General features: G+C 31.5%; 1 protein-coding gene across 2 annotated transcripts in view; it reads left to right on the top strand.

The window, feature by feature from the left end:
* The window catches only part of LOC107442379 (polyunsaturated fatty acid lipoxygenase ALOX15B), a 60,965-nt gene extending 36,495 nt beyond the window's left edge, over window positions 1-24,470 (top strand). For both annotated transcript variants that reach the window (XM_071179397.2, XM_043051416.3), the window contains exons 7-15: window positions 1,128-1,224; window positions 2,469-2,586; window positions 4,940-5,032; window positions 7,489-7,549; window positions 9,483-9,585; window positions 9,672-9,763; window positions 10,924-11,103; window positions 13,015-13,178; window positions 24,094-24,470. In XM_071179397.2, the coding sequence (XP_071035498.1) occupies window positions 1,128-1,224; window positions 2,469-2,586; window positions 4,940-5,032; window positions 7,489-7,549; window positions 9,483-9,585; window positions 9,672-9,763; window positions 10,924-11,103; window positions 13,015-13,178; window positions 24,094-24,208 (1,023 nt within the window). In that variant the 3' untranslated portion in view covers window positions 24,209-24,470. The remainder of the gene's footprint in view (window positions 1-1,127; window positions 1,225-2,468; window positions 2,587-4,939; window positions 5,033-7,488; window positions 7,550-9,482; window positions 9,586-9,671; window positions 9,764-10,923; window positions 11,104-13,014; window positions 13,179-24,093) is intronic.
* The last annotated feature ends 2,998 nt before the right edge of the window (window positions 24,471-27,468 follow it).

Raw genomic sequence — 27,468 nt, 5'->3', positions numbered from 1 at the left:
AAAAAATTCGTTTGCTTACATTCTATTCTTAAAGAAAATTGCATTGGCTTTTGTGTAGTTTAAGATATTTATTACTTGGTTAATTTTAATTACCACAAATCTATTGGCGTAGCATGATTAAACAAAACAAAAAAAAATCTCAAGTAACCAAACAATAAATTGTAACTTTCCATTATCAATGCGATGCGTAGTGCTAGGCGATATCGTAATATTAAGTTCGCCATGAATCGTTCCGCTTCCAATGAGGTAAACCGGGTTCGAATCCCAGCGATAACTAGCCGATACGAATTCTGCATCCGACTCGCACCGACCACAGTGCTGGCATAAAATATCCTCAGAGCTAGACGGTTCATGGATTAGAGTCGACTGACCGTCAGACTGACTGTGGGAGGTTTTCCTCTACATGTAACATAAATGCGGGTTAGTTCCATAAAAAAGTCGTCCACGAAGGCAAAATTTCTCCCGATTCCTTGTCTTTAGGATTGGGTTCAAAATTACTAGACTACAGAGTTGAACATTAGTACTCGTAAACCCTCCCCCCCCCCAAAAAAAAAAAAAAAAAATTGGGTGAGCTATTCAACGACGGTTATAAAATAAAATAAAATGTATCGCGAATACTTTTAATTTAACTATTTTATATTAGTTAATAATTGCGTTACTTAAATTAAATATACCAACTTCCTCGATATTTTCGTATCCGATATCTATAGTTGTTGGTAATTATCGCAATATTATTGTTGCCTATAACGTTCGTATGAGCAAAACTTAACAAAGATGTATATCGTGAAGACAAGTTTCAAAATATTGTTATAGTGATGCTTAAAAAATATTGCGATAGATCGTCCACGATATATGGTTCAGCTTTAGAGAAAGAAGTAGGAAACAAGATAACGGATCCAGGACACGCACATTTTAACTTTTTATAAAATAAAAAAAAAGCATTCATTCATTTGATTTTTTATGCTGTTGTATCATTTAATGAGCATGACGGAAATGGTCATGCATATAAACTTTTATGAACCCCTTTCAAAAAATAATACTTTAAAAAAAAATTATATTTGTCATGTAACAGAAAATATTTTGCTTCAAATTCTCTGTAGCTGATGTATGAATAAATTTATTTTCAGGTATTCTTGCCAAACGATAACCCCTACACTTGGCTGATGGCAAAAATTTATTACAACAATGCTGATGCCAGTTACCACCAATCATGTACTCACTTAGGTAACTTAGTCATAATTTTCTAACCATCGTTTAACAGTAGACCCAATTTTAGGTTTACAACTACTGATGTTCAACTCCGCAGACTTGTCATTTTGAACCCGATCCAGAAGACGAGGTAACTATTGGGTCAACTATTGGGAGAAATTTTGCTTTCGTAGAGGACTTTTTGATGGAAATAACCAGCATTTGCATTACATGGAGAGGAGAACATCCCACGGTTAGCCCAACGGCAAGGGAACTCTAACCCATGATCCGTCTGCCACTGAGATATTTTAAATCAGCACTGTGGTCAGTGAGAACCGGGTGCGGAATTCGTATCGACCAACCATCGCTGGGATTCATACCCAGTTCACCTCATTGAAAGGCGAACGCTCTATCCCCTGAGCCACCACGGCTCATGGTTAACTTATGCCATATTTATTTATTATATAGATAAAAAATGAAAAATGGAGAGTTGGAATAATAAATTTTCTACTTGATGAGAGTTTTTATATCGCCATTTAGAGATTAAGAACTGATTTGTAGCAGCTGCAACAACTTGCAGCATTGGTGATAAAGAATAATTCATTTATCGAAAATTACTTTAAACTGCAGACGATTTGTTGTTGTAGTTAATTTACGTCGCACTAGAGCTGCACAATGGGCTATTGGCGACGGTTAATGGCATCCCTGAGGATGATCCGAAGACAAGCCATCGCAATTTTGATCCTCTGCAGAGGGGATGGCACCCCTGCTTCGGTAGCCCAACGACCTGCACGCGAAGTCGAGCACTTTACGGTAGAACAGTTTAACGAGGACCAATACCGCACACCCTCGGTCCCTACGCAGACTGATCCAAGTGGTCACCCACCCGCACACTGACCGCAGCCATCGATGCTTGACTTCGGTGATCTGCTGGGAACCGTGTGTCTTAACGAGCAGACGATTTACTAATAACATTTAAGAAGGGTAAATTAGTAGATTCTCGAAAGCCATGATGTCGCGACGACGACTCTGCCATCTAGCGGTACGTTGCGTGGTTGCTACAAGAGGTAAACGTAGATAAAGTAATGCAAATTTGGCGAATAATGTTAATGGATTGGCGCATTCGATACTACCGATCCGTAGAATGCTACGATCTCAATAGCGATTTATTTCCTGAGTTTGTTCTTTGTCCCCTTTCTAAGGGAAAAGAGTTATCAAAAAATAATTTTTTTTTCTAATTATAATTCAGATAAGAATTCCGTTTATTTCTTTTTCTCTAGGTTTTACTCATCTTCTAATGGAAGGTGTCGTTATTTGCACTCACAGAAATTTATCACCATCTCATCCTTTGTACAAACTTTTAGCACCTCATTTTTTATTTCTTCTGGCTATCAATACGTAAGTATTCCTTCTTTATTTGTTCAAAAGTGAAACAGTTGGAAAAATGGTACTTTAAAACCCGTCATTTTACGTCGTAACTGGGAATCAAATTGTTATTATGTGATTTATTATGACTCGTGCGCAAATAACTATTATTATGAAATAATAGAAGTTATAGGGGAGAGTGGGGTCAATTGTAACAGGGTACGAATGTAACAGAGCAAAAATTTCGATTGTCGGGTTCTAGATTTGGTTCCTAGGTGGTGCACAAGGTGTATTTAATAAATCTACATCTACACCCCTGCTGGCAAACATTTTTATGTACTTTTGATAAAGTTACATCACAAAATATATTTTCACGCTACGTAAGTACTTTTTTTGGTATTAGAATATTATATTGTAAAGTAATTTTGTTTAAACAAATAAAAATTATTAACTGAATATGTAAGTGGACACCTTAATAACCATTTCAAAAAAAAAAAATTAGTTTTGTTAATTAACTAGCATTGTTTTTAACAAATGAAGCTGAAATGGCGTCTTGGGGACGATTGTAACAACAAATAAAGGGACGATTGCAACAGCTGAAAATAAATAATCTTATGTTTACAAACCATTACTTAACTCTTTAAGAACCACCAATAGTTTCTGTATCATTTATATTATGTTGCATGTGCATTATTTTATTTGTCACCTTTCACAGCATAAATTTAAATTTTTATTCCCTTAAAGTTAAAAGTTTAACCCTTTAGGTCTCTGCTCATTATTATTTTTACTCCTAAAATAACACTACTATTTTGATCAATAAATAATTATATCACAACTCTGATAATATGTATAGTTAACTATGTTTTAGTTGAATTTATGAACTGTTACAATTGACCCCGTAAGTGGGGACAATTGTAACAGGTGCACGACTGTCAAAAATTGTTAATAACTAATATATTAATATTTAAAATAAGGTTTTTTTTTCTAGTAGAGGATAGTCTACTTTATTCGTCTGTCAATTAATAATAATAATATATTGGATTTTCTGTTATTTAAAAATAGTTAAGTAAAAAATGTTATAATTGACCCCACTCTCCCCTACTCTTTGTAAATAAAATCCGCGGTTCCGCGATTTCTTCTCACATACCTCGCCGTTACAATAGTTTCGTCACATCTTGTTTTTTTTTTCTCTATGGCAGTAAGTTTGAATAAGAAGTTAGAATATACTTGCAGGGATAAAAAGCGAGATTTGCCGAAACCATAGTAACGGAGAGGGGGAGAATATGGAGAGTATCGTTGAACCATGAGACTATTTACAATTTTGTTCCTTATTATAACTGTTTTTTTTTTATCCTTCTGTATGAACAAACTTTTAGTATACGATAGATTCTCACAAATATTTAAGATATTTACAAATTATCAACTAATTGTGTCCAAAATTAAGCGTACTCACAAACATAATTTTTCAAAAATTGTTTTAGATAAAGCCTATTGTCATATTTTATTTATTATTATTTTTTGTGATCAATCAAAACTGCTCAATTTGTTGGCCAGAGCTTTGAAAACCATGTTTTAAAATAAAAAGAGCTCTAAAAATACAAGAATTTATTGACCTGCATCAATGTAAATGTATTACTAGCTGAAAAGCTTTCGAATTTGGATCCGTTTATTGATCACCTATAATGACTCCTTTACTTTATTTAATCTAATAGTGATTGGTCATAGTTTATGACATCTTCTCACATAAATAATACCCCCTAAGGAGCATAATTAAGGCTCCGAAAATTTAAAAAATGCTGTTGGCCAGCAAAAATTTCTGGCAATAAAACTTTCCCCATTTCTCGTTTTTTTTTTCTTCCAAATTTAGAATTTTATTTATTTATTTTTTGAATTTGCGATCGCAACACTCGAATACGCCATCTGGTGAGAAGACAGGTTCCATGCATTTGACCCTTCCCTCTCCTCCTCTTTTCTGTTGTATAGGAATGTACTACCATATTTTTCCTTTTCTTAATATTTTTTGTTTTTAATTTATAAAAATATTTTTTTTTAATTTTAATGCTCTCTTTTTGAACTATGTTTAATGTAGTTTTCAGTTCCATATAGTTTCCTAACTTAAAAGATTTTAATCTATTTGAAAATCAAAACATAAACTAACATACTTCCTTCTTCTATGACTCTCCATACGCTAATGGTGAAAGCAAGCGAAAAGTTGCCATAGGTGGAGAGTAAATGAGATTTTAGAATGAAATTTGACTGAATATCCTGTAAAATTGGAGCTGATATTAGTTAATTATGCATAACTTGAACGTTTTGCAGGTTCAAATATTTTTCTCATTGCATTTTCTTTTCGATTAGATATTAAACAAACTCTTTAATCTTACAGAAGAGGACTTTATAAACTAATCTCGCCAAATGGTTGGGTGGATAAAACTATGACAGTTGGCAGAAAGGGAATGTTTGAACTCATTAAAAAAGGGTAAGCTTATTATTAATCTTCAATTGTTAGTCACATTTTATCTGAATAAAAACAATATGAACAACAACAACAAAGTGATAAATTACCCAGATAGAAAAATTAGGTTCATTTTCACTCAGCAAAAACCTTTTAATGTAAACCTAAAAAGGTTTGTTAAGCGGTTTACATGTAAACCCTCTAACCTTAAAACGAGATCTGCGACAATCTGCTTTTTTCTACGCACATTACCCTAATCCAAAACCTTGAAAAGCAACCTTTTATATAAGAACCTTAAATCGAGGTTGTCTTAGGGTTTTCAAGAAACTACAGTCGGATCCCGCACGATTGAAAGCTAACTGATTAAATCAGGACCTTTATCTGCTCTCTAGTTTGCACATTTGTTTTCTTTGAACTAAAAATAAATCTCAGACAATTGCTAATTATCCATTATCACCGTTAATTATCACCGTTTCAAATTCACCTAATTTAAAAAAGAAAAAAAAAGAATCACTTCACAGAAAATTTTTCAAACGTTCTGGGTCTCCCTCAAAAACTACACTCAGATCCCACGCGGTTGAAAATTAACTGATTAAACCAGGGCCTTTATCGGCTCTCTAGTTTGCAAATTTATTTCCTTTGAACTAAAATTAAATCTCGGACAATTGCTAATTATTCATTATCATGGTTAATTATCACCGATTCAAATTCACCTAATTTAAAAAAAAGAATCACTTCACAGAAACTTTTTCAATCGTTCTGAATCCCCCTCAAAAACTACACTCGATCCCACGCAGTTGAAAACTAACTGATTAAATGAGTCCTTTATCGGCTCTCTAGATTGCACATTTATTTTCTTTGAACTAAAATTAAATCTCGGACAATTGCTAATTATCTATTATCAGGGTTAATTATCACCGTTTCAAATTCAACTAATTTGAAGAAAAAAAATCACTTCACAGAAACTTTTTCAAACGTTCTGTGTCACCTCAAAAACTACACTCGATCCCACGCAGTTGAAAACTAACTGATTAAATGAGGCCTTTATCGGCTCTCTAGATTGCACATTTATTTTCTTTGAACTAAAATTAAATCTCGGACAATTGCTAATTATTCATTATCACGGTTAATTATCACCGATTCAAATTCACCTAATTTAAAAAAAAGAATCACTTCACAGAAACTTTTTCAAACGTTCTGAATCCCCCTCAAAAACTACACTCGATCCCACGCAGTTGAAAACTAACTGATTAAATGAGGCCTTTATCGGCTCTCTAGATTGCACATTTATTTTCTTTGAACTAAAATTAAATCTCGGACAATTGCTAATTATCTATTATCAGGGTTAATTATCACCGTTTCAAATTCAACTAATTTGAAGAAAAAAAATCACTTCACAGAAACTTTTTCAAACGTTCTGTGTCCCCTCAAAAACTACACTCGATCCCTCGCAGTTGAAAACTAACTGATTAAATGAGGCCTTTATCGGCTCTCTAGATTGCACATTTATTTTCTTTGAACTAAAATTAAATCTCGGACAATTGCTAATTATTCATTATCACGGTTAATTATCACCGATTCAAATTCACCTAATTTAAAAAAAAGAATCACTTCACAGAAACTTTTTCAAACGTTCTGAATCCCCCTCAAAAACTACACTCATATCCCACGCTGTTGAAAATCATTATCTGCTCTCTTGTCAGCAAATGTATTGTCTTGATTTTCAACTAAAAATGAATCTCAAACAATTGTTAATTACTCATCAGTTCTAATGTGATGTAAAACTATAAAATAAAATTTCACTCCTATCCTTAAAACAATGAGTTTAAAAAGCGAATACTTAATTAATTCTCAACAAGCAATACTAATTTTTTAGTACTCCAGAGGTAAAGGATTAAAAATAATAATTAATTAAGACCCCACAAGTAAAAAAGGTAAGAATTATGATTAGTCAGTACTCCAATGTAAGAGGCTGAATATATTTAAAAAAAGCCATGTTTTTAAAATTCCACTTATCAAGAACTATTTGACCAATTTCGTTCAAATTTTACATTTAGCCATATAAAATTATTTTCTTTAAAATTATGCAAACATTTACATAAACTACGTTTCGAAGTTTTTTTTTCTAACCTTATTTTAACATAAATAATAATAATAATAATAAGCTAATAGAAAACGTTTCATTTTTTTTTTTTGGAATTATCTTTGGATAAATGAATTTTATAATTGCATATAATAATTGCTTGAATCATTTTGAAACATTTACGTATAAATCCACAAAAAGTAAAATTAACATTAAGGACCCGAAATTTTCGACAACTCTACTGCTTAAGCTATTGGAACTTTATATGCTATAATAGACACTTCGCTCGGGATTGCCTGGTAATTAGAACAAAAGTTATTCAGGGTGATATCTTTTTTATTTTGCGCACTGTACCTTCCTTGTTCTTTGAGATTTATAGTAATTTTTTTACCCATAGGTTAAATCAGTGGCATATGAATGTTCATGGTATGGTACCAAATGAAATCCGATCCCGAAATGTAAGCAATATTTTCATTATTATTTTATGTCTTTATATTTAAGTACAAAGGGAATGAAGTCGAAATCAAACTAGTTTTTACGAAATTCTCATAAATTTTGTCATGAGACAACTTAGTTTATTTTCTGAAATAAAAGATATGTCATTTGCAAAAGCAAACTTTTTCAAATAATGATCATTCATTATTTTACCCACAATTCTGCATGTCTAACATTTTACGCAAGAAATAACTCTGGTAAAACAAGACAACAGCTTTTTTCAAACAAATTTTGAATTTTTTATATTAAGGTAAAAATGCGACGTATCATTATAGATGGTTGTTTGATATTAGGTAAGGGGTTATTTACACATTCTTTATCAAAATTTTCAATGACTGTTTTTCATAAATGCAGCTGAATTTCGTTGACAAAGCACTCAATGTAATCCAAGTATAACAGTGCCAAATTACTGAATCTGTTCGGACATTTCTGATCATGAATTTACACAGTTTAATTTAAAAGTCGACTCATTTTGGGGTTTGCCGCTTTATAGCTTCAAAATTTTGAACTCAACCAGAAGACGGGAACCCATCCAGAAGACAAGAAAACTCCTATATCAAGCATTGGGAAAAACTCGATTTGTTTTTGTTGTTATAATTAACTGGCATTTGCATTACATTGAGAGGAAAACATCACACAGTTAGCACGTTGGAAAGGATAGATTCTAGTTCAAGATCTGTGAACCACTGAGAAGCCAGGAGCACTGCCGTTTTAGCAGCGAGTAAGCAACTTTAAATCCAGCAATGAAATTTAACCCCACCACAAAATTTGTAAGCTACAAATCATTTGTGGTTGCCTCCTTTTAAACTGTGGACGCTGGGACATTGTGAGGACAAAGTGGGAGATAAGGATTGATAAATTTATGAAGAATTAGAATGCAAAAAGCCTTATTTTTCCATTTGTTCTTGTGGAATATAACATTTCTTTCAATTTGTTTTCGTGGTGTATCTATTTCATTGAGGAACAAAAAATTTGTTTGGTGGTACTCATGCACAGACTATTTTTACTCCCTAGATAAGCTGGTACCTTTGAATCTAAATTGGGTTTACTGAACGCCACCGACTGGTATAGAACCCTAGTTCTTCCCAGTGATGTGCGATTAGGGTTCCGCGCACCTCAATGAAATAGATACCTCACCAAAACAAATTGAAAAAAATTTTATATTCCACAAGAACTAATAGAAAAGTAAGGCTTTCTGCATTCTAATTCTTCATATATCTATTACCATGCGTCCAGTGATTGCAGCTATAAGGATTGGCGGTACATTCCCGCAAACTATCATACTCCCAAGAAACTGTCCCGAGAAAAAAACAAAATAAACCACCAACAAATCAGATGAAGACTATGTACCGAAATATTGAGAATCGAAGTTGAAGTGCATAAAATCACCCAGATGGGAAACATAATTTAGAAAGTTGAAGGTACGAAAGAAGTATGTGGGTCCGAAAATGTGTAAAAAGATGAAGAAAAAATAATAAACAGAAAGAAAAAAGGAAACGAATAAATAGATATAAAATAAATTCTAAAAATATTAAATTTAATAAATTAACCTCGTGACTTGGAATTTTATATCCTATACTCTTTCTTCGATTTTCATTATGTTTGTATTAATTTCTTAAATTGTATTTATATATATATATATATATATATATATATATATATATATATATATATATATATATATATATATACCGCCTCCTGGAAAAAACATGGCTACGGCCGAATTGATTGCAGAACACGCTTTATATTACATTGCTAAAATAAATTAATAAAAGGAAAGTGACCAAGTATTGGAATATATTCGCTTCTCGAGAATAAAAAATTATTTAGAATAATTTACTTTTTCAAATAAATGCATGCTTTCTTTCAGTTAAACCGAGTATTTTTCTGTTATAGGTGGACAGTGATGTTTTACCCCATTATCCTTATAGAGATTGCGCCACTATGATATATTTGGCTATACGAAAATACGTATCAAAGATCATTCATCGATTTTATGGTAAGGAAAAACTATTAAAAACTATTGTATATAAAATTTTACTCCCTGTACGAATAGATTTACAAATAGATAACAAATATTTTCAGATAGTGGTGATAAAGTGTTGCATGATTATGAGCTTCAACAGTGGAGAGCAGAGCTTGTCAAGGATCGAAAATTAGGTGGCTGCGGATTATTGGTACAGAATAATTATTCTTTTTATTTGATTCTGGTTTTAAAATGTTTTAAACATGACATCACTATGATGACGGAATTAAGTGTGGTTGGAGTTGTATGGTATAGTTGACTAATTGAAGATTGTGATGAAAACAGGATGATGAAAATTGACATTTGAAAATGAAAACTGGATCATAATTATAATAAAACTTTTATTTAATATTTGTAGAGCTCGAGATATAAAATTATATTTTATCCATAATAAGACTTTCTAAGTTAAATAACAAATTTTGAATGATAACATTAATAAGGACAGGATATGGGAGATGAAACCTCCATGATCAGCCTAAACAAAAGGCCAAATTAAAAAGTGATTGAATTGTTCCCACCTGACAGTTAGGAGCATGGAAAGAGATCCATGGTCTGTGATTTATCGAAAGATAAAATAACCGAAAAATAAAATCAACCCCCTATTATCAGTATTAGGTTTGAAAATATCTTGGCGAAAGTCAATCGCCAAAAAGACTGTGAGAATTAGTATAATCATGTAACTGAAACATATTTTTTGTATTAAGAAGTAAAGAATTATTAATAGATTTTTGTTTTAGATTTAGTGAATTAATGAGTCTTCGTTAGTATTGTAATAAAAAGTTAGCCGTTACATTGATCGATGAAAAAAGAATAAAATATTTCATGTTCGCTTATTATAAATTGTAATAAAAATTAAATAATTGACTTATTTTAATTAAATTCCGCTTAAAAAAATAAGTTTAAGAAATTAAAGAAATTTTAAAAGCCGGGAAATATGTAATGCCTATTGTGGCATCGCAATCATATAATTCAAATGTGTGGATTAATTCAATCATTAATAATAATAAGCAGCGTAAGTTAATTCGGAAATTTCATCTCAAGACAGATTAATTTGTTCATTTGTACAGAAAGCTTTCTTAAACCTAATCTTAATTGAATAATAGTATTTTTTTTTTCAAAATGAAAAAATGTAATTTATGTGTTAGGAGGAAACATTCTTCAAAACTTTATTTTACTTAAAAAAGTAATCAATTTTAAATTTTGATAATTTGAAAAACCACTTTCTTTGTTTACGTTATCTTTATCGTGTTTTTATTTACTGTTTCTGTTGAAAAAGTTTGATTTTTTAAAAACAAATGGTTTATGTATTAGGGTGTGCCAGGTGCCGAAAACAACAGATTCACAGAAACAGAAGAAGTAGTTGACACTGTTACCTCAATCATCAGCACTTGCAGTTTAGGGCATGCAGCGGCTAATTTTCAACAATACGATGATTATGCCTTTCCACCCAACTATCCAGGAATTTTACACGGAGATCCACCGAGGGATAAGGTGAAACATTATAACTTGTTTTTAAATTATAACCTGCGCTGAACCGCTGACCCTTTATAGTTTTTCTACGGTTGGAACTCCCCCTTCCACAAAGTTTGAGGCTGTCTGCTGCTATGGAAACAAGAATAGCGCATTTCAGGGAGGGCAGCTCCTCTTTACTCTAGGGCTAACACAATAGACCGAAGAAAAAGATTCCCTTTCTCTCGCGGACCCTAGCCAAACCCTGTCCTAAACAATGATCCCCACACCCCAACTTGAAATAGTTATACCTCGTTATCATAGTCCCTGCCACGTGTCCAAGCGAATGGCTAGGGGAGTTCTTACTTTAGACAAACTATACAACTACGTGTGTCCAACTCCGTAGCCTTGTAATTTCGAACCCGATCCAGAAGACAAGGGAACTCCTGGATTAAGTATTGGGAAAAATTTGCCTTCGTGGAGGTCTTTTCTATGGAACTAAACCGTATTTGCGCTACATGAAGATTTAAAGCAAGTAAACCTCCCACGGTTAGCCTATCGGCAAGAGGACCCATTATTCTCTACCACTGAGGATATTTTACGTCAGCACTGTGGCCGGTGGGAGCCGGTTGCGGAATTCGTGTCAATCAGCTATCGCTTCGAACCCGGATCACCTCATTGGGGTCCCTTGAACCACCACGGCCATTATAACTTGTTGCTTTAATTGATGGTCAAATATTGTTATTGCTATTTGAATCTTATACCTAATTTCACGAAAATTTAAATCGGAAATACGTTGAGAAGTTTTATTTTTTATTTAGCAACTTCTCAGTACTGTAGAAAATACTCGTTTTGCAGCCTTAATTTAGTCTTCAAAAATAAATAATGAAAACACTATGTACACATTTCCAGTTAGTACTTAATGGAGGGAAAATAAAATTTTTATCAAAATCTGGGGAATCAGTACCCTAACAACATTTTTATCTTGGACGTAGTTGAACTGAAAATTAGCTCAATAGGGATCCTATAAGAACCAAGAGACCCATATTAGGATGTCTAAATTTTTTAATATTGGTCCTAGAATGGCCTGTATTGGCTGAATAATGAATCTAAAATACCGGGTGAATCTGCCAGTTCTATATAGATCCGATATTGGTTGTAAAGTGGCTATAAAATATCGAGTGAATCAGACAATTTTATATAAGGCCAATATCAAAAAATGACGATCATTTGAAGCCAAGATTCGTGAATATTGGTCCAATGAGAGTTATTCTGCTGCTAGGGTAAAGATAAAAGTAAAAACATCTGAAACCTTTATTATGCCAGACCTGAATTTGATAACTTGAATTTGAACAACTTTCACCACTTGTTTTCCTCTAACAATCAAAGTGGTGATGTTTGTTGCTTTTCTCGTTCATAAGGTGCGTTCCTTCTGACTTTATAATTAATTACGGACCTACTGTATATTTCGAACTTTATTTGTATTATTACGTTATCTTTAATGATAAAATTTGTCTGTGAGTCTCTCTCTTATAACTCTAGAATCATGTTTGCTATTTTAAAAAAAGTCTGATATTTCGATTTTTTTAGGACCGATTCCGTTCACATTTCACCTCATTAAATTATACGCCTTAAAACGATGCAAAAATTGCTTTAACTTGTTATTAAAATTCTTTTCGACCATAATTATAAATAGTAAGCAATTATTATAAAATTTATTCTTTGCATGGAACTATCTTTGGATAAACGATTATAACTGTGTGCAAAATGTTTTTTTTTAATTAATTAGCATATTCGGGGCCTCACGCCCAAACCTTTAAGAATAAGTCCAGTACGTGAAAAATCTGATCATTAAATCAAAAGTTATTCAGAGTGATTCTTTTACTCACTGTGCGCTTTAAAATGTATTCATTCTTGGTTCTCATCTAATATATAAAATAATTTTGCTTTCAGGCCCCAATGGGAGAGAATGATATTTTAAATTGTATACCAAATAAAGAGACTACATTGGATATAATGGTGATAACAAAATTGCTGAGTACAAAAGCTACAAAATCATTAGGAGATTTTGAATCACAGTTCATGTATCACCCTACATGTGTTCAAGCAACCGAAGAGTATGTGTTCATTTTTTATTTACGGTATTAGTGTATTGTTTTTTTAATTCAACAAAAAGTACTTAATTAGAGTGTCCAATAAGACCTCAAACCAAAATATTTTCAGAGCACGATTGGATAAAAATATTTTGATCTTATTTACGAAATAAGATCAAAATATTGATAAGAATATTGTTTATTTTTATCTTATCTAAAATTACTAATTACTTATTCTAGACTATAAATATACTTGTTAATTAAACATCTGTATTACAACCGATTAACTGAATTCCTAAAATTGACGTGAAATTAAAGAAGTGATTGAATTCCTAAAATTGACGTGAAATTAAAGAAGTGATTGAATTCCTAAAATTGACGTGAAATTAAATATGTTGATCTTATTTACAGTAAAAGAAACTGTGGTGACAATTTGGGTAAAGTATAGTGGGACGATTGTTACAATTTAGTACTAATGCATTTTTACAACTAAGGCCTATCCCAAATCATCACCAACACATACAAATAAAGTATAAAAAAAATATCTGTCCAGAAATAATGATCACAAGGGATAGAATTAACTTAAGCAATTTTAATGATGATCAACTCAATTATCAAGATTTACTCATGAGAATAAATTTGACCATGTGGCATAATAAAAATAAGATCATTACAAATTATACTATATTACTATATACTATATTAAATTATACTATATTAAATTATACTATACAAATTATATTATATCAACATGTGACAAACAGATTTGAAGAATCTTTAAGAAAAGGGAATCACTGCTGGAGTTAATAAAATCTAAAGTCACTTATCTTGCACATGTGCTTAAAAATGTTGAGGAGCTGATGAACTATTTGTAAGTGGCAGGATATTATTCGCTGGATTTATCTTAATTGTTCAGTCCTGTTGCAGCCATTCTTTCAGGGTAGATGTATCTTTATTCTTCAGAATTTTCTACCAAAAATCCTTTTCTCCTCTTCTTCTAGCAGCTAGTCCAGTCCTCTCCCCTCTCTTCCTCACCTCTCTCCTGCCCCCTCTTCACAGGTTTTCAACCCTTACACAAAAATTGGCAGACCAAAACTGCTTAATTTATTTACAGAGAGGCTATCTAAAACAGTCAGACAGTTTGGGCAGAAATAGGCTCACTGATAGTCATAAAAAGGAAAGAGAGTTGTAGCAACACTACATATATCATCCCTTCTGGAGAAAAAAAAATTAATTTATTAATTTTTTTTTTTTTTTTTGAAAAAAGTTAGTGCTTATGTTCAATTGTAGGTCACTTTGAGATCGGTCACTAGTGCCACACAAAATCACATCAGCTTGTAGAGGATAACATTACAAAAGCATAAATGTTTCATCGTCTAGATCGGTCACTGTTTGTCACTAATGTCACACAAAATTACATCACTGTTTGTCATACAAAATCACATCAGCTTGTAGAGGATAACATTACAAAAGCATAAATGTTTCATTGTCTTGATTAGTTAGAGAACATAATAAATATGTACATACATAAACACAAAATTAACAAGAAAAATAAGAGCAAATAATAAATCTATATCCATATGCACACATATATTTATTTCACAAATCCATGTGCGTCCCTAGGACGTAGATTATACCTTTGATTTGGTGTTGATTCTCTTGAAATATCAGAAGAATCGGAAGAAGAGCTATTGAGGAAAGAAACAGGAGAGACAGAAGTGTCTCGAAAAAAATCAAAAGAGTTGTCCCTTTCCACAGTAACCTCACCTGACAATGGCGCATTATTTTCGAAACATAATAAGTCATTAACTTTAAAGGGCTTTAATAAAGCAGGAAATAACTCTCTATCATCATTAGATAGCTCATCCTCACATTTTCTTTTAATAGTTTCATGGGCCTTAGATTCTTCTGGTGTGATAGCGGCAAATGAAGGAAAAATCTCTCGCATTGGAACCTTTATTAATCTATTAATATGAGCCATGTTCATCTTTGAGGGGTTCGCTATTAAAGTTATCTCAAAAATAACAGGAGAATATTTTTTTGTCACCCTATAGGGCCCATGGTTCATTTTAGAAAGCTTTTTTGATGTATGTACTTTAATTTTTGGTATATGAAGATAGACTATATCACCTATTTGTATGTCTTTAATTTGTCTAGATATGCCAGTTGAAGACACTTGATTATCAGCAGCCTTTTCTAAGTTTTCTTTTACCAAAATGAAAGTTTGTTGTAATCTGGGAATTAATTCTTCGATATAGGTGGGATTATCATTATAGGTTTTAAATCTTGTTGAAAAAATTAAGTCATATGGCATAACTAAGTCACGACCATATACAATAAAGGCTGGAGTTTGTTTTATAGTGCGATGGAAAGCCGTGCGAAAGGCCATTAGAGCCAAAGGAACACGTTCACACCAATCCGTTTGGTTTATGCTAACCAGATGGCTCAGTGAATCAATGAGTGTTTTGTTCAACCGTTCAACTACACCATTTCCTTGTGGATTATAGCTGACTGTGTGCTGTTTATGAATACCAAGTGCATCATACACTTGCTGCATTGCTTCAGAAATGAAATTTGTTCCTCTATCAGAATAAAAAACTTCCATGAGTCCATGGCGGGAGATAAAATCAATTAGCACTTTAGCAACAGTAGAACTTTGTATATCAGGAACAGGATATGCCTCGGGATATCGAGAGAAATAGTCTGTAATAACAATTAACCACTTATTTCCATTCCTCGAAGTCACTAAAGGACCAACCGCATCTATGCTACACTTCTGGAAAGGCCTACTAGCAGTAGGAATCTTTTGTAAAGGTGCCTTGTTTGATGGTCTAAAGCCTTTACGTGCAATGCATGAAGTACAGGAAGCAACATAATTTTTTACATTTTTATACATATTATACCAAAAAAAATTTTCTTTGACTCTATGAAGAGTCCTAGATAAACCTGGGTGAGCCACTGTGTTGTTATCATGACATTGTTCTAATACAAGTTGAATCAGAGTTTTTGGAACAACGAGTCTCTGATTCAAATTATTTGTACCAGAGCAGAGTAATAAACCATTCTCAAGAAAAAATTTCGGAGAAGACGGAGAAAACTGGGCATTGTTTTTAAGTTTCCTAACAATTCTCTTGCATTGAGGGTCATACTCTTGCTCAACTCTCAAATTGTCTCTTGAGAAGTTGAGTAATTGAAAGGCATTTATATTATTGCTTTGTTCATGTATATAATTTATTGTTTCACTTGTTTTTAACCTTGATAAATAATCGGCCATAAGGTTCAATTTTCCTGGCTTATGAATAATCCTATAAGAGTAAGATTGCAAAGTCATGACCCATCGTGCAATTCTTGAGTTATGATCCTTTAAATTTAACACGTACGATAAACTCTTTTGATCACAATAAATTGTGAACTCTTTCCCAATTAAATATTGCCTAAAGTGTTGAACACCAAAAACTATAGCTAGAGCTTCCTTTTCAAATACTGAGTAGTTTAATTCGTTGGCTTTTAACTTTCTAGATGCAAAACTAACGGGGTGCTGAAATCCAGTTTCATCTTCTTGAACAAGTACAGCCCCCAAGGAATGTTTACTTGCATCAGTGCATAGAGCAAATGGTTTGTTAAAATCTGGTAAAATCAGGCAAGGTTGTGAAGTTAAACAATTACGCAGCCTTTCAAAAGCATTTTGTTCGAGCTCAGTCCAAACAAAAGGGACTTTTTCCTTGGTAGCATTAGTAAGGGGTAGAGCTAGTTTAGAATAATTCGGTATGAACCTTCGATAGAACCCAGTTAAACCAATAAAACCTCGCACCTCTTGCTTATTACGGGGGGGAAGGGCCCTTTTAATGGTATCAATATTTTTAGGATCAGGCATCACTTTACCCTCTATAACTCTATGTCCAAGATACGTTACCTCATCCTTAAGTAAAGAACACTTCTTGGGCTTAAGCTTTAGGTTTTTCTCTCTAAGACGCTTAAACAGAATACCAAGTTTTTCAATGTGTTCTTCAAAGGTACGACTTGCAATTATTACATCATCAATATAGCAACCAATAGATAAATCAGTCAAGCCAGCTAGTACAAATGACATTAACCGCTGAAAACTAGAGCTTGCATTCTTTAGGCCGAATGGCATACGTACATATTCAAAATTTCCATATTCGGTTGCAATACCCGTTAAATGTGCATGAGCAGGATACATTTTCATTTGATGAAAACCCGAAGTTAAATCTAAAGAGGAAAAGAATTTTGATCCAGATAGCAGGTCTATCATTTCCATTAAATTTGGAATTGGAAAATTATCAGGTAAAGTTTTTGCATTTAGTTTTCTCAAATCAGCAACTAATCGATATGAACCATCTGCCTTTTTCACAAGGAGTACAGGAGCGGCATAACTGGATGTTGAAGGCTGAATAATTCCAGCATCCAACAATTTGTTAAGCTGATTCCTCATTTCAGCCTTCAAGTGATAGGGGACACGATAAGGTTTTTGCCGAACGGGGATATCATCAGTTAATATAATGTGGTGTTCAACCAAAGAGCAAGACCCTAACTCACTTATCTCATTAGCAAAGACAGTTTTATATTCCAGTAAAAGATCAGATACTCTTTTTTGTTGATTTTCATCTAAATGTACTAAATTAAAATTTTTAAGAAAATCCTCATTATTGTCAGTAATGGTATTTATTGCTGAATTCTGTGAGCGCTCTACTTCATCAACCGTCACACCCTTGATCCTGCAAGTTTTCGAACTTTTATTTAAAGTAATAATATCCTCCGTAGGGTTAAAAATTTGAATCAGACATGCTGAATCATCCAACACTTCAGTCACAGCATGGGCAACAAAATAATCATTTTGCATATTATTTTCATTTGGTTGCACATATACGATATCTCCCTTAGCAAGTTTACTTGAATTAGAAATTTTTATGTGTACATTACTCACTGAGTGCGGAGGCAACTTCAGTTTTCTATTTAGGATACCGAAATTTTGTGTTTTACATATATTTGAATTATTTATACTGTTTAAACTATTACTAGCCTTAACTGATACCATTTTATCCCTCTCTATAACCTCACTATTAACACTATCCAACCATTTTATTTTAATCGAATGATTATATATTACACATTTTGAACAATCAATAATGAAATTAAAATCTTTTAAAAACTTTAATCCTAATATCAAATCAAATGTTGACGATAGTGGTTGGTTACAGTGGCGTAGCGAGCTTAACTCGCGCCCGGGGCACAATACCCTTTTAGCGCCCCCCCCCCCATTCAAAAACTATATAATATTATATGTAAAATATACTCGCAAATTAATAAATAAATAAAGTAAAATAAATAAAGTCAAGTTAGGCTTTAAATTTGAGACAAAAAATGTAGTTGAGAGAACAAGACTAGATTTTGAAATGTATATGATCATCTAGAATTAGTTCAAAAGATACCTATTATTTATTTTACATATTTATAAAGAAATATTTTAAAAACACGCAGTTTTAAAACAATAAAAAGTAAATATTTATTATCTCTAAGGAGATACATATATTTAATAATCATATGATTATAACACATTAATAAAACTAATTATTGTATCTAAATTTTCCGTGCTTTTGATGAAGCAAATGTATCAATAATATCATCAAAATTGATCATTTAAAATTTTTCTCTTTCCACACTTAAAAATGATAGGTCACTAGACAATCTGTCAAAATTAATTTTAATTTGCTGAATGAACGTTCGCAGCTAGCAATTGATACTGAGATAGTCAGGAGTATTTGAAATACCGCTCTCAGATTTGGAAAAACATCTTCTCCATTCGAGATTGATTATAAAAGCAAGAAATTCTAATGGAGTTTTAGGTTTAATTTCTTTTCTACTGTGGAGTAACATTTTGCTGTCACATATTTTGATAAAAAGTTCTATTACATTGAAATCTGTATTATAAAATTCACCCAGATTTTTGAATTTTTTTTTCAAAGTCGTTATCAACATTATCCTTGTTTAATAAATTTTCAACGTCTAGTAGAAATCCAAATTTGAAATTAAGGTCACTTAATCGTGTACACATTTCTTGTTGGAGACGATCAAGAGTGCTTTTCATAACGCGAGAAATTTCACTTTCTGCGGAAAGACCACCATAGCCAATTCTCCAGGCACGTATTGTTGTATCCATATCCCATTTTTCACAAAGAGACTCTGCTTTTTCTATTGCCTCTTTACAGAGCTTGTCTCAAATTTCGCCTAGTTCAGTCGCTAATGATTTAAGATCATGGAACACTTCTCTAAAATTCATTCTAGGATCTTGTAATCTGAGCTGCACACGATCAATCCTTCTTAAGATTTCATATCAGAAATGAACTAAAGTTATAAAACTGAAGGTTAGTATATTTTGCAACAGAATTGTAGCTTCACTTCTGTTGTCACTTGTGGTGGTAGTGTGCTCTATTAGTTCTAGTGGTGGTAGTGTGCTGTATTAGGTGGTAGTGTGCTCTATAATTTTTCTATTAGTTCTTTTATATTCTCTAGCCCATAGATGATAACGATAACCACTTGTATTCTGGCGCTCCATCGCGTTTCAGATGCTTGACCTGCCATCACGGCAGCATTATCGTAACATTGTGATCTGCAGTTTGTTAATGAAATTTCATCGTAATTTAATTTCTCTAAAATTGTATTTTTGATCGAGGCTGCATCTTTAGCATGTATTTCAATAAAACTCAAAAAAGATTCTTTGATGGAAACTTTTTTATTGATAAAATCGGCATCTACATACCTAGCGACGTGGGACATTTGTTCTCGATGAGAGATATCAGAAGTTGAATCAAACAAAAGTTCATAATATTTATTTCTTTTGATATCGTTCATTAGTTAATTTCAAACTGTAGATGCCAGAAGATGAATGAATTCATTTTGAATCTGTGGTGACAAATATGAGAACAGCAAATTTTTCTGTTAAGAAATTTTTTCATACTCTATTCACTTAATAATAGAATCGTCGAGTAGATGTAGAAGGTAATCTTATTTGATTTATTACTTACCAATAATGAAAGGTAGTAACACAGTGAAATATACAATATAATTTATGCTGACATTAAACTTATACTATATAACATTTGATATTTACATTTCATTTTTATTCTAAGCAGAGCGCGATGACAAGGACGTGAATTAAATATTGAAATATATTTAATGTGAATATAAATTTAATATAATATTTAATATGAATTAAATATTATGAATAATATTTATGAATTAACATTTATTATATTACACTGGCACTAATTTAAAATATATTTTCCAGAAATCAATTATAATAAAGAAAAAAATTATCCAGCAATTTTTTTTGTTTTGTGGACCATTTGGCGCCCCTTTGTGAGTAGCGCCCGGGGCATGATGCCCCCCCTTGCCCACCCCTCACTACGCCACTGGTTGGTTAGAAACAATAAGTTCTGTTAGGAATGTCTCCTCACTAATAGATATTTCAGTATCAATAACTGAACTAGTACTTATACCTACACCTGTTACAGCAGTCAAGCTAGAATTGTAATCTTTTACTTTAAATTCCTTCAATTGCTGAAATATATTAGGGGAAATAACATTTACAGTTGCACCTGAATCAACAAGGGCTCTGCAGGTTATATTATTAACATTAATTTGTATTATAGGTAGAAAGTTTTGATTTAGATTACAGATGAGGTTATCGTCTGGATCAGGTTGGGGATTTACTGAAAAAATTGATCCATTACCTTTTCTCCCCTCTAGTAGTTTGGGTGAAATTCTTTGGGTCGAGTGCCACCCTGATTATTTGCTTCGGTTCTATGTGTGGTGGTGTACAAAGGAGATTGTTGAGTTTGGTAATAACTTTGTTGGTCATTTGCAAAATCCTTATTATATTGTACCTGAGTGGTTTGAAATGGTACCTCAAATTGCTGTTGGTGATTGAATGAACTCCGTGAGTTCTGCCGGGGTACTACAAATGGATGCTGCTGATTAATAGCAAATTGAGTGGGTTGCTGATATCTATTATGATTAATGCGATTTTTAAAATTAGCTCTTCTCTTCTTTCTGCACTCATTTTCTTTATGTCCAACAATTTGACAGTAATTACAAGTTATTTTCTGAACTTTATTAATATTGGCAGCAGCTAACTCATTGATTTGAATTTGCATCTCACTTATCTGCTTAGTTAGGAGTGTTAAAACATTAACGTAGTCATTTGGCATATCATTAGTTTTATGTACTGGAGGGGTGTTAAGAGCATTTACGTTTGAACTTAAAGTTTGTAATGAGTTTTCTACCCTATTTGAAATTTCAATAGCTTCATCAAACGATAGGGGATTTAAAAGAATAACTTGGGCTTTTAAAGCTGGTTTTAAGCCGTTAATATATTGCGACATTTTTACTTTCTCCTTAAAATCTATAGGCAAATTTGCCAATTTTGCTAATCCCTCAATCCGCATGGCAAAATCCCTAGCTGTTTCACTTGTGTTCTGCTCAGCTGTAGAAAATGCAGCAAAGTTTTGAGCGAAAGATGTAGTAGGCGTAAAATAGCCTTTAATTCCCTTTTTCAGAGATTCGTAATCCGTAACTTTCCCTTCTAATGAATTGTTATAAAGATTCCTAACAGCTCCTTCCATTTTTAATTTTGTTATAACCAATAGTTGTTCCTTTGTCCATTCAGCTAATTTTGCTGTGGTTTCCAAGGATTCAAAAAAATCATTATAATTTTGATCATTTAAGGTGGGGATCAAAGACAACAAAAATGGGGATTTCAAACCTTCAGCCATATTTTTTTTTTTTTGCTTAAAAATAGATAATAGAACCAACTAGTGACACTGTTAAATTATATATGTGTTAAGTATATGTGTGCACTGAATTAGGTTTAACAAATATTTACCACATGGTCCAAAAAATTCATAATAAACTTATTCCCTCAATAGCCAAATGAATGTGAAAATAATATTTAAATATATTAATCTACAAACTTGGAAATTATATTTAACACAAATAATTGCCAGACCTATTATCCTGGTCACGGCACCAAAATACATGTGGTGACAATTTGGGTAAAGTATAGTGGGACGATTGTTACAATTTAGTACTAATGCATTTTTACAACTAAGGCCTATCCCAAATCATCACCAACACATACAAATAAAGTATAAAAAAAATATCTGTCCAGAAATAATGATCACTTATTTACAGTAAAAGAAACGACGTATATGAAATTTTTACAGCAAACGAGATTGCATAGCCTTTATTCCAGAAAAATTGAAAAACTGGTAGGAAATTATTGAGGAAACATTTTTTTTTTTACTTATTACTCTAGACTATAAACATACTTGTTAATTAAACATCTGTGTTACAACTGATCAACTGAATTCTTAAAATTGACTTGAAACTAAAGACGTGATTGAATTCCTAAAATTGACGTGAAATTAAATATGTTGATCATATTTACAGTAAAAAAAAACAACGTATACGAAATTTTTACAGCAAACGAGATTGCATAGCCAATTTAAGTATTTATAAATTTTTGAATATGAATGGAAAAAAAATGCTAACTGCTTTTCTCTTTTTATATTTTAATACAAATATAATTTCAATAATCTAACAGATCTGTTTAGTAATTATTAGACTGTTTTTTTATCATTAAAAAATACCAAAATATATTTTTAAGAGAGTCAGAAATATATATATATATATATATATATATATATATATATATATATATATATATATATATATATATATATATATATATATATATATATATATATATATATATATATATATATATATATATATATATATATATATATATATATATATATATATACAAAAAAAAACACGAAGAAAATTAAGAAAACCAATAATTTTCATTTATTGCGCATAAGCTGCAAGTAAACAGAACTCGTAACATAAGTTCAACATGAAGATAAAACAAAGGAAAATTACAGACATATGAAAAAAGATTTTTTAAGAAATTTTATCCTTTTTTTTTACCCCAGCTGGTTGATATTTTTTTTTCTTTATTATTTTTCTTTCCCCCCTTTTTTCATATGTCTGTAATTTTCCTTTGTTTTATCTTCATTTTGATATCTATATATATATATGTATATATTTCTCTTACACGGTGACAAAAAAAGCCTCATTATAACTCCCCAAATGCCAACGCTAGAAAATCGACCAATGATTGCCGCTAAAAATGTCACATACAAAATCTAGCTGAGGTGGCTCAACATATAGCACTTTTAAAAACGGAAACTTAAATAACCAGAGAGCATCAGCTGCGGCAATTTCATACTATTAAGCTAGGCAGAAGTGAGTAGTCTTTGTCGATAGATCTCTATTTTAGTATTTTGTCGAAAGCGCTTTTTTTTCACGAATTTATATATAACGAATTTATTTGACGATTTTTGATTTATATCACGAATTTATTATTGTTATTAGTTATTCATTGAAAAATGAGTCTCAGATGTGCTGTTTCGCTTTAAGAATTTATACTATACCACATTTCTAATAGGTTTAACGAATTACATGTCATTTTTTTGAATTCAAATTTATTTTAATGACTTAGTATTTACTAAAAAGATGTAATTTTTTTTTTTTAAAAAAAGTTGTTATATGGATTTGAATTATTGTTTTGAATTCTTAGAATTTTGTGCATTTGCAATGTACCTAAGTTAGTAGCGAGCGAAGCGAGCTTGGTTTGCGAAGCAAACCATGTAAGATTGCGTAGCAATTTTCGGGGGTTGGCGAGCAGGGGGAGCAGCCTACTAGTATATTTTTTTAAAAGGGACACCGGTGTCCCATCTGAGTTAAGAGTTTAATATGCATCTAATTTATGAGACTGTAAGTCAGTGAAATATCTGGTATATTAAAAAATAAACTTTAATGTTCTTGAAATAATTGTTTGTTGATTAATTTTCAGATTTCGAGAAGAATTGCAAGAGATCAGCCGTCAAATCCAGTTGAAAAATCGAAGTCAGGCTTTCCCTTATGACTGTTTAGATCCAGAATTCATACCAAATGCTATAAGCATATAGTGTCACCGTGTTATGCATAGGACTTTATTTTCATTGTTGAAATCCATGTGTGTCATTAACATATATTCAATAACTTCTGATTGTTATTTTATGTGAACTCTAACATTTGACCACGTCAGGAGATGGAAATGTGTACATAAAAGAACTGTTTTACTTTTTTGTTATTTTCTTAAAAATGGCTCAATTAAATACCATTCTATGTTAAACAGCTCAGCTGTTCAAAATGTATATAAAAAAATAAAATACTAATACTCAACTATTTTATTTGAAAGCGTCTCTGTCAATTATTCAAATGATTTTTTAACTACATTTTATCCATACGCGAGACAAAACTAAAAGCGCTCTTGTATCTTTCTCATAATCATGTATAAATTTTAAGACCATTTTACTCACGTGTGCCTACTTTGATACATCTTAAAAATAAATTAATTTTTACTCTTTAGTTAACTCAAAAAACGTTTTAAAATAAAAATTGAACTTTTTGTTTAATTTGCCATTTTATTGCAAAATAAACTTTATCGAAATTATAACTAGCTAGAGTTATCACATCTTAACTAGAGCTCTGCCTTTTAACAATTTTCAAATTTCAACTGTTTTCCGACTTCTGCGAATACTATTTTTCGCGCCATTTTATTGTTATGAAAAATTTCTACCTCTTATCACATAATTAGACTATATAGATTTCAATGGAAGTTTGGCTGATGACAATTGTTTCATGAATTTATCTATAACAAAATATTCTCAATTTTTTGTGGTCAGCTAAAATTTCGACAACCTTCCGCCGTATGAGGTGTTCCAAGTTCGAATCCCATCCATGGCTAGTCGAATAGAATTCTGCACCCTTCTCGCAGCGACCACATTACTGACGTAAAATATCCTCAGTGTTGGACGGTTCATGGGTTAGACACCCCATGCCGTCAGGTTGACCGTAGGAGTTTTTCGTAGTTTTTCTCTCCATGTAATGCAAATGCTGGTTAGTTCCATCAAAATGTTCTTCACGAAAGCAGTTTTTTTTTCACTATTTGATGCAGGAGTTCCTTTAACTTCTGGTGTAGGTTCAAAATTACAAGGGCTATGGAAATTCAAAATGTAAAGAAAACATGGAAAAAATTACAGAATAATGAGAAATGAGAAAAATAAAATTATTTAAAAATTCTTGTAAGTTCATTTGAATTCGCTACTCGCTTTATAAATTTCTTTTTATGTTTTGTTCTTTTTTTTCTTTTCTGTTTCTTTTCTATTTTCTGTTTTTTTACTTGATATTTATTACTTAATGTGTTCTATTTTATTTCGTTTCAATTTTTTTTTTTTTTTTAGTTCTCCTCACACTATTGTATTATTTTGCTTTGGCATATTGATACAATATTAGAAAGCACTCCTTTTTGCGGATATAATCGTGTGAGCTGATGAAGAGACTATATATTTTTTTTCGAGCACTTTACGGTAGAACAGTTTAACAAGGACCGATATCGCACACCCTCGGTCCCTCCGTAGTATGGGGCAACACCCATCCGCTTACTGACCGCAACCAGTGATGCTTGATTTTGTAAAACGTAAATCTGAACTTAATTTTTAAATTACCAAATTTAACTAAACATATTATAAAAGAAAGAAAACGCAGGCACAGAAAGTAGCCCTTTAAATAAAATATATTGTGAATTTATTACGATTAGCGTGACATGAAGCGAAAAAAAATCTAAAATAATATATTAAAATATAAGAGCGTGTAAAAATAGAATTATAGCGTTTCAACTATTTTTGTCAAAAGCGAAAATCAAAACAATCTTGAATATGAAGACATATTTCAATATGAAGCCATATTTCTATGATCGATATTTCTATAAGTAGAATATTATATATTCCAGTGCAATTCTATTGAATTATGAGAAAAGTTTTATTATTTAATTGCTGAAAATTATTTGTTTGTCACCACAATGCGTGTTAATGAAAGTGCCGTAAGAAAAATGTAACAGAAGTTTCTCAAAAAAGTCTAATTGTCATGGTACAATATCTAAAAGAGTGAAGTCGAATACAAAATCAACAAGAAAATTAGATTCCTTTACAAAAGTTTATATAATTGATGTAAAAACTTGTCATAACATTTGAATACAGGTAGTCTGTAAAGTAATAAATATATTCTTGAAATTAAATCTCTCAACTAGTAAAAAAAGTTTCATTTCTTTTTGTAAAGAATGATTTTGTATAATTTCTTTTTTTTAAAAAATCAGTTTTGTGAATTTTAAGCAGATTTATTCAGCACGTGGCGCCCTTTTTTATTTTAAGATTAAATTAAAAAATCTGTATTAATAAAGCATGCAAATCTTAGAACTTATATTTTATTTCAAATGTTGCCTCGTGCCAGTTAAATATTCATTCATTTCAAAAAAAAACAATTTTTATGAAACAATAGAAATTAATCTGAGCTTTATCTCTTAAAATCTATTCCTATTCTTTCATTTTATATATTTATTTATTAACTTAAACGCTAAACTTTCGTAATATTCTAATACTTGATTTAGATTTTTTGAGTGAAAATAGAAATGCATTAAGGAGTGTGGAAATTGAAAATCTATAAAATTATAATAACAATAATACTCTCCTATTTTAGTAAACTTTTATTTCCTTGCAACGTGTTATACTTATTGTAAATTGTAAACTTGTTGTATGGTACTTGCTAGAAAATAAATTTTATTAATTATAAATGTTTTACAATTTTTTTGTGGGATTCAAATTACGTTTTTCAACATTTTAGAATATTTTCCTCTAAGATATTATAAAAAAAATTTTAAATAATCAGATATAATTTTACAATAATGTTTATATACATTTTAGAATGCCATCTAATAAATTCAAACTGAACTGAATGATTCTGCAATCATGATTAATAAATTTAAGTAAGAGATTTTAATTTCTATATAAGTGCATATAAGGAGATTCATAATACTATTCAATTTGAATATTAATCAATTCTTATATTTATTACATAAAAGATAGCTAATAGAGCTTAAATTTAGGTTTAATAATTAAAATAGTACTAATTTGATGTTTTACCAAAACATTGTTGTTTACCTTAAGGCCTGGTTTCTTAGGACAGGACGCCGTCATCTGGAAATCAGCGCTAACCTTTGATTGGTCCATTTGTGAGCTTGATAGTATACGTCATCGAACGCTCATCTTGAGCTACAATTGCCGTCCAACTCAACTGCAGTTGGATTACAACGTGACGTTAACCACAGAAGCAATGGCGGACAACATCCAAC

This window comes from Parasteatoda tepidariorum, chromosome 1, assembly GCF_982258835.1.
Source record: "Parasteatoda tepidariorum strain Cologne lab strain chromosome 1, Ptep-v5.0, whole genome shotgun sequence".
Classification (NCBI taxonomy): Eukaryota; Metazoa; Arthropoda; class Arachnida; order Araneae; family Theridiidae; genus Parasteatoda; species Parasteatoda tepidariorum.
This window is presented reverse-complemented; position numbering and strand designations above follow the sequence as displayed.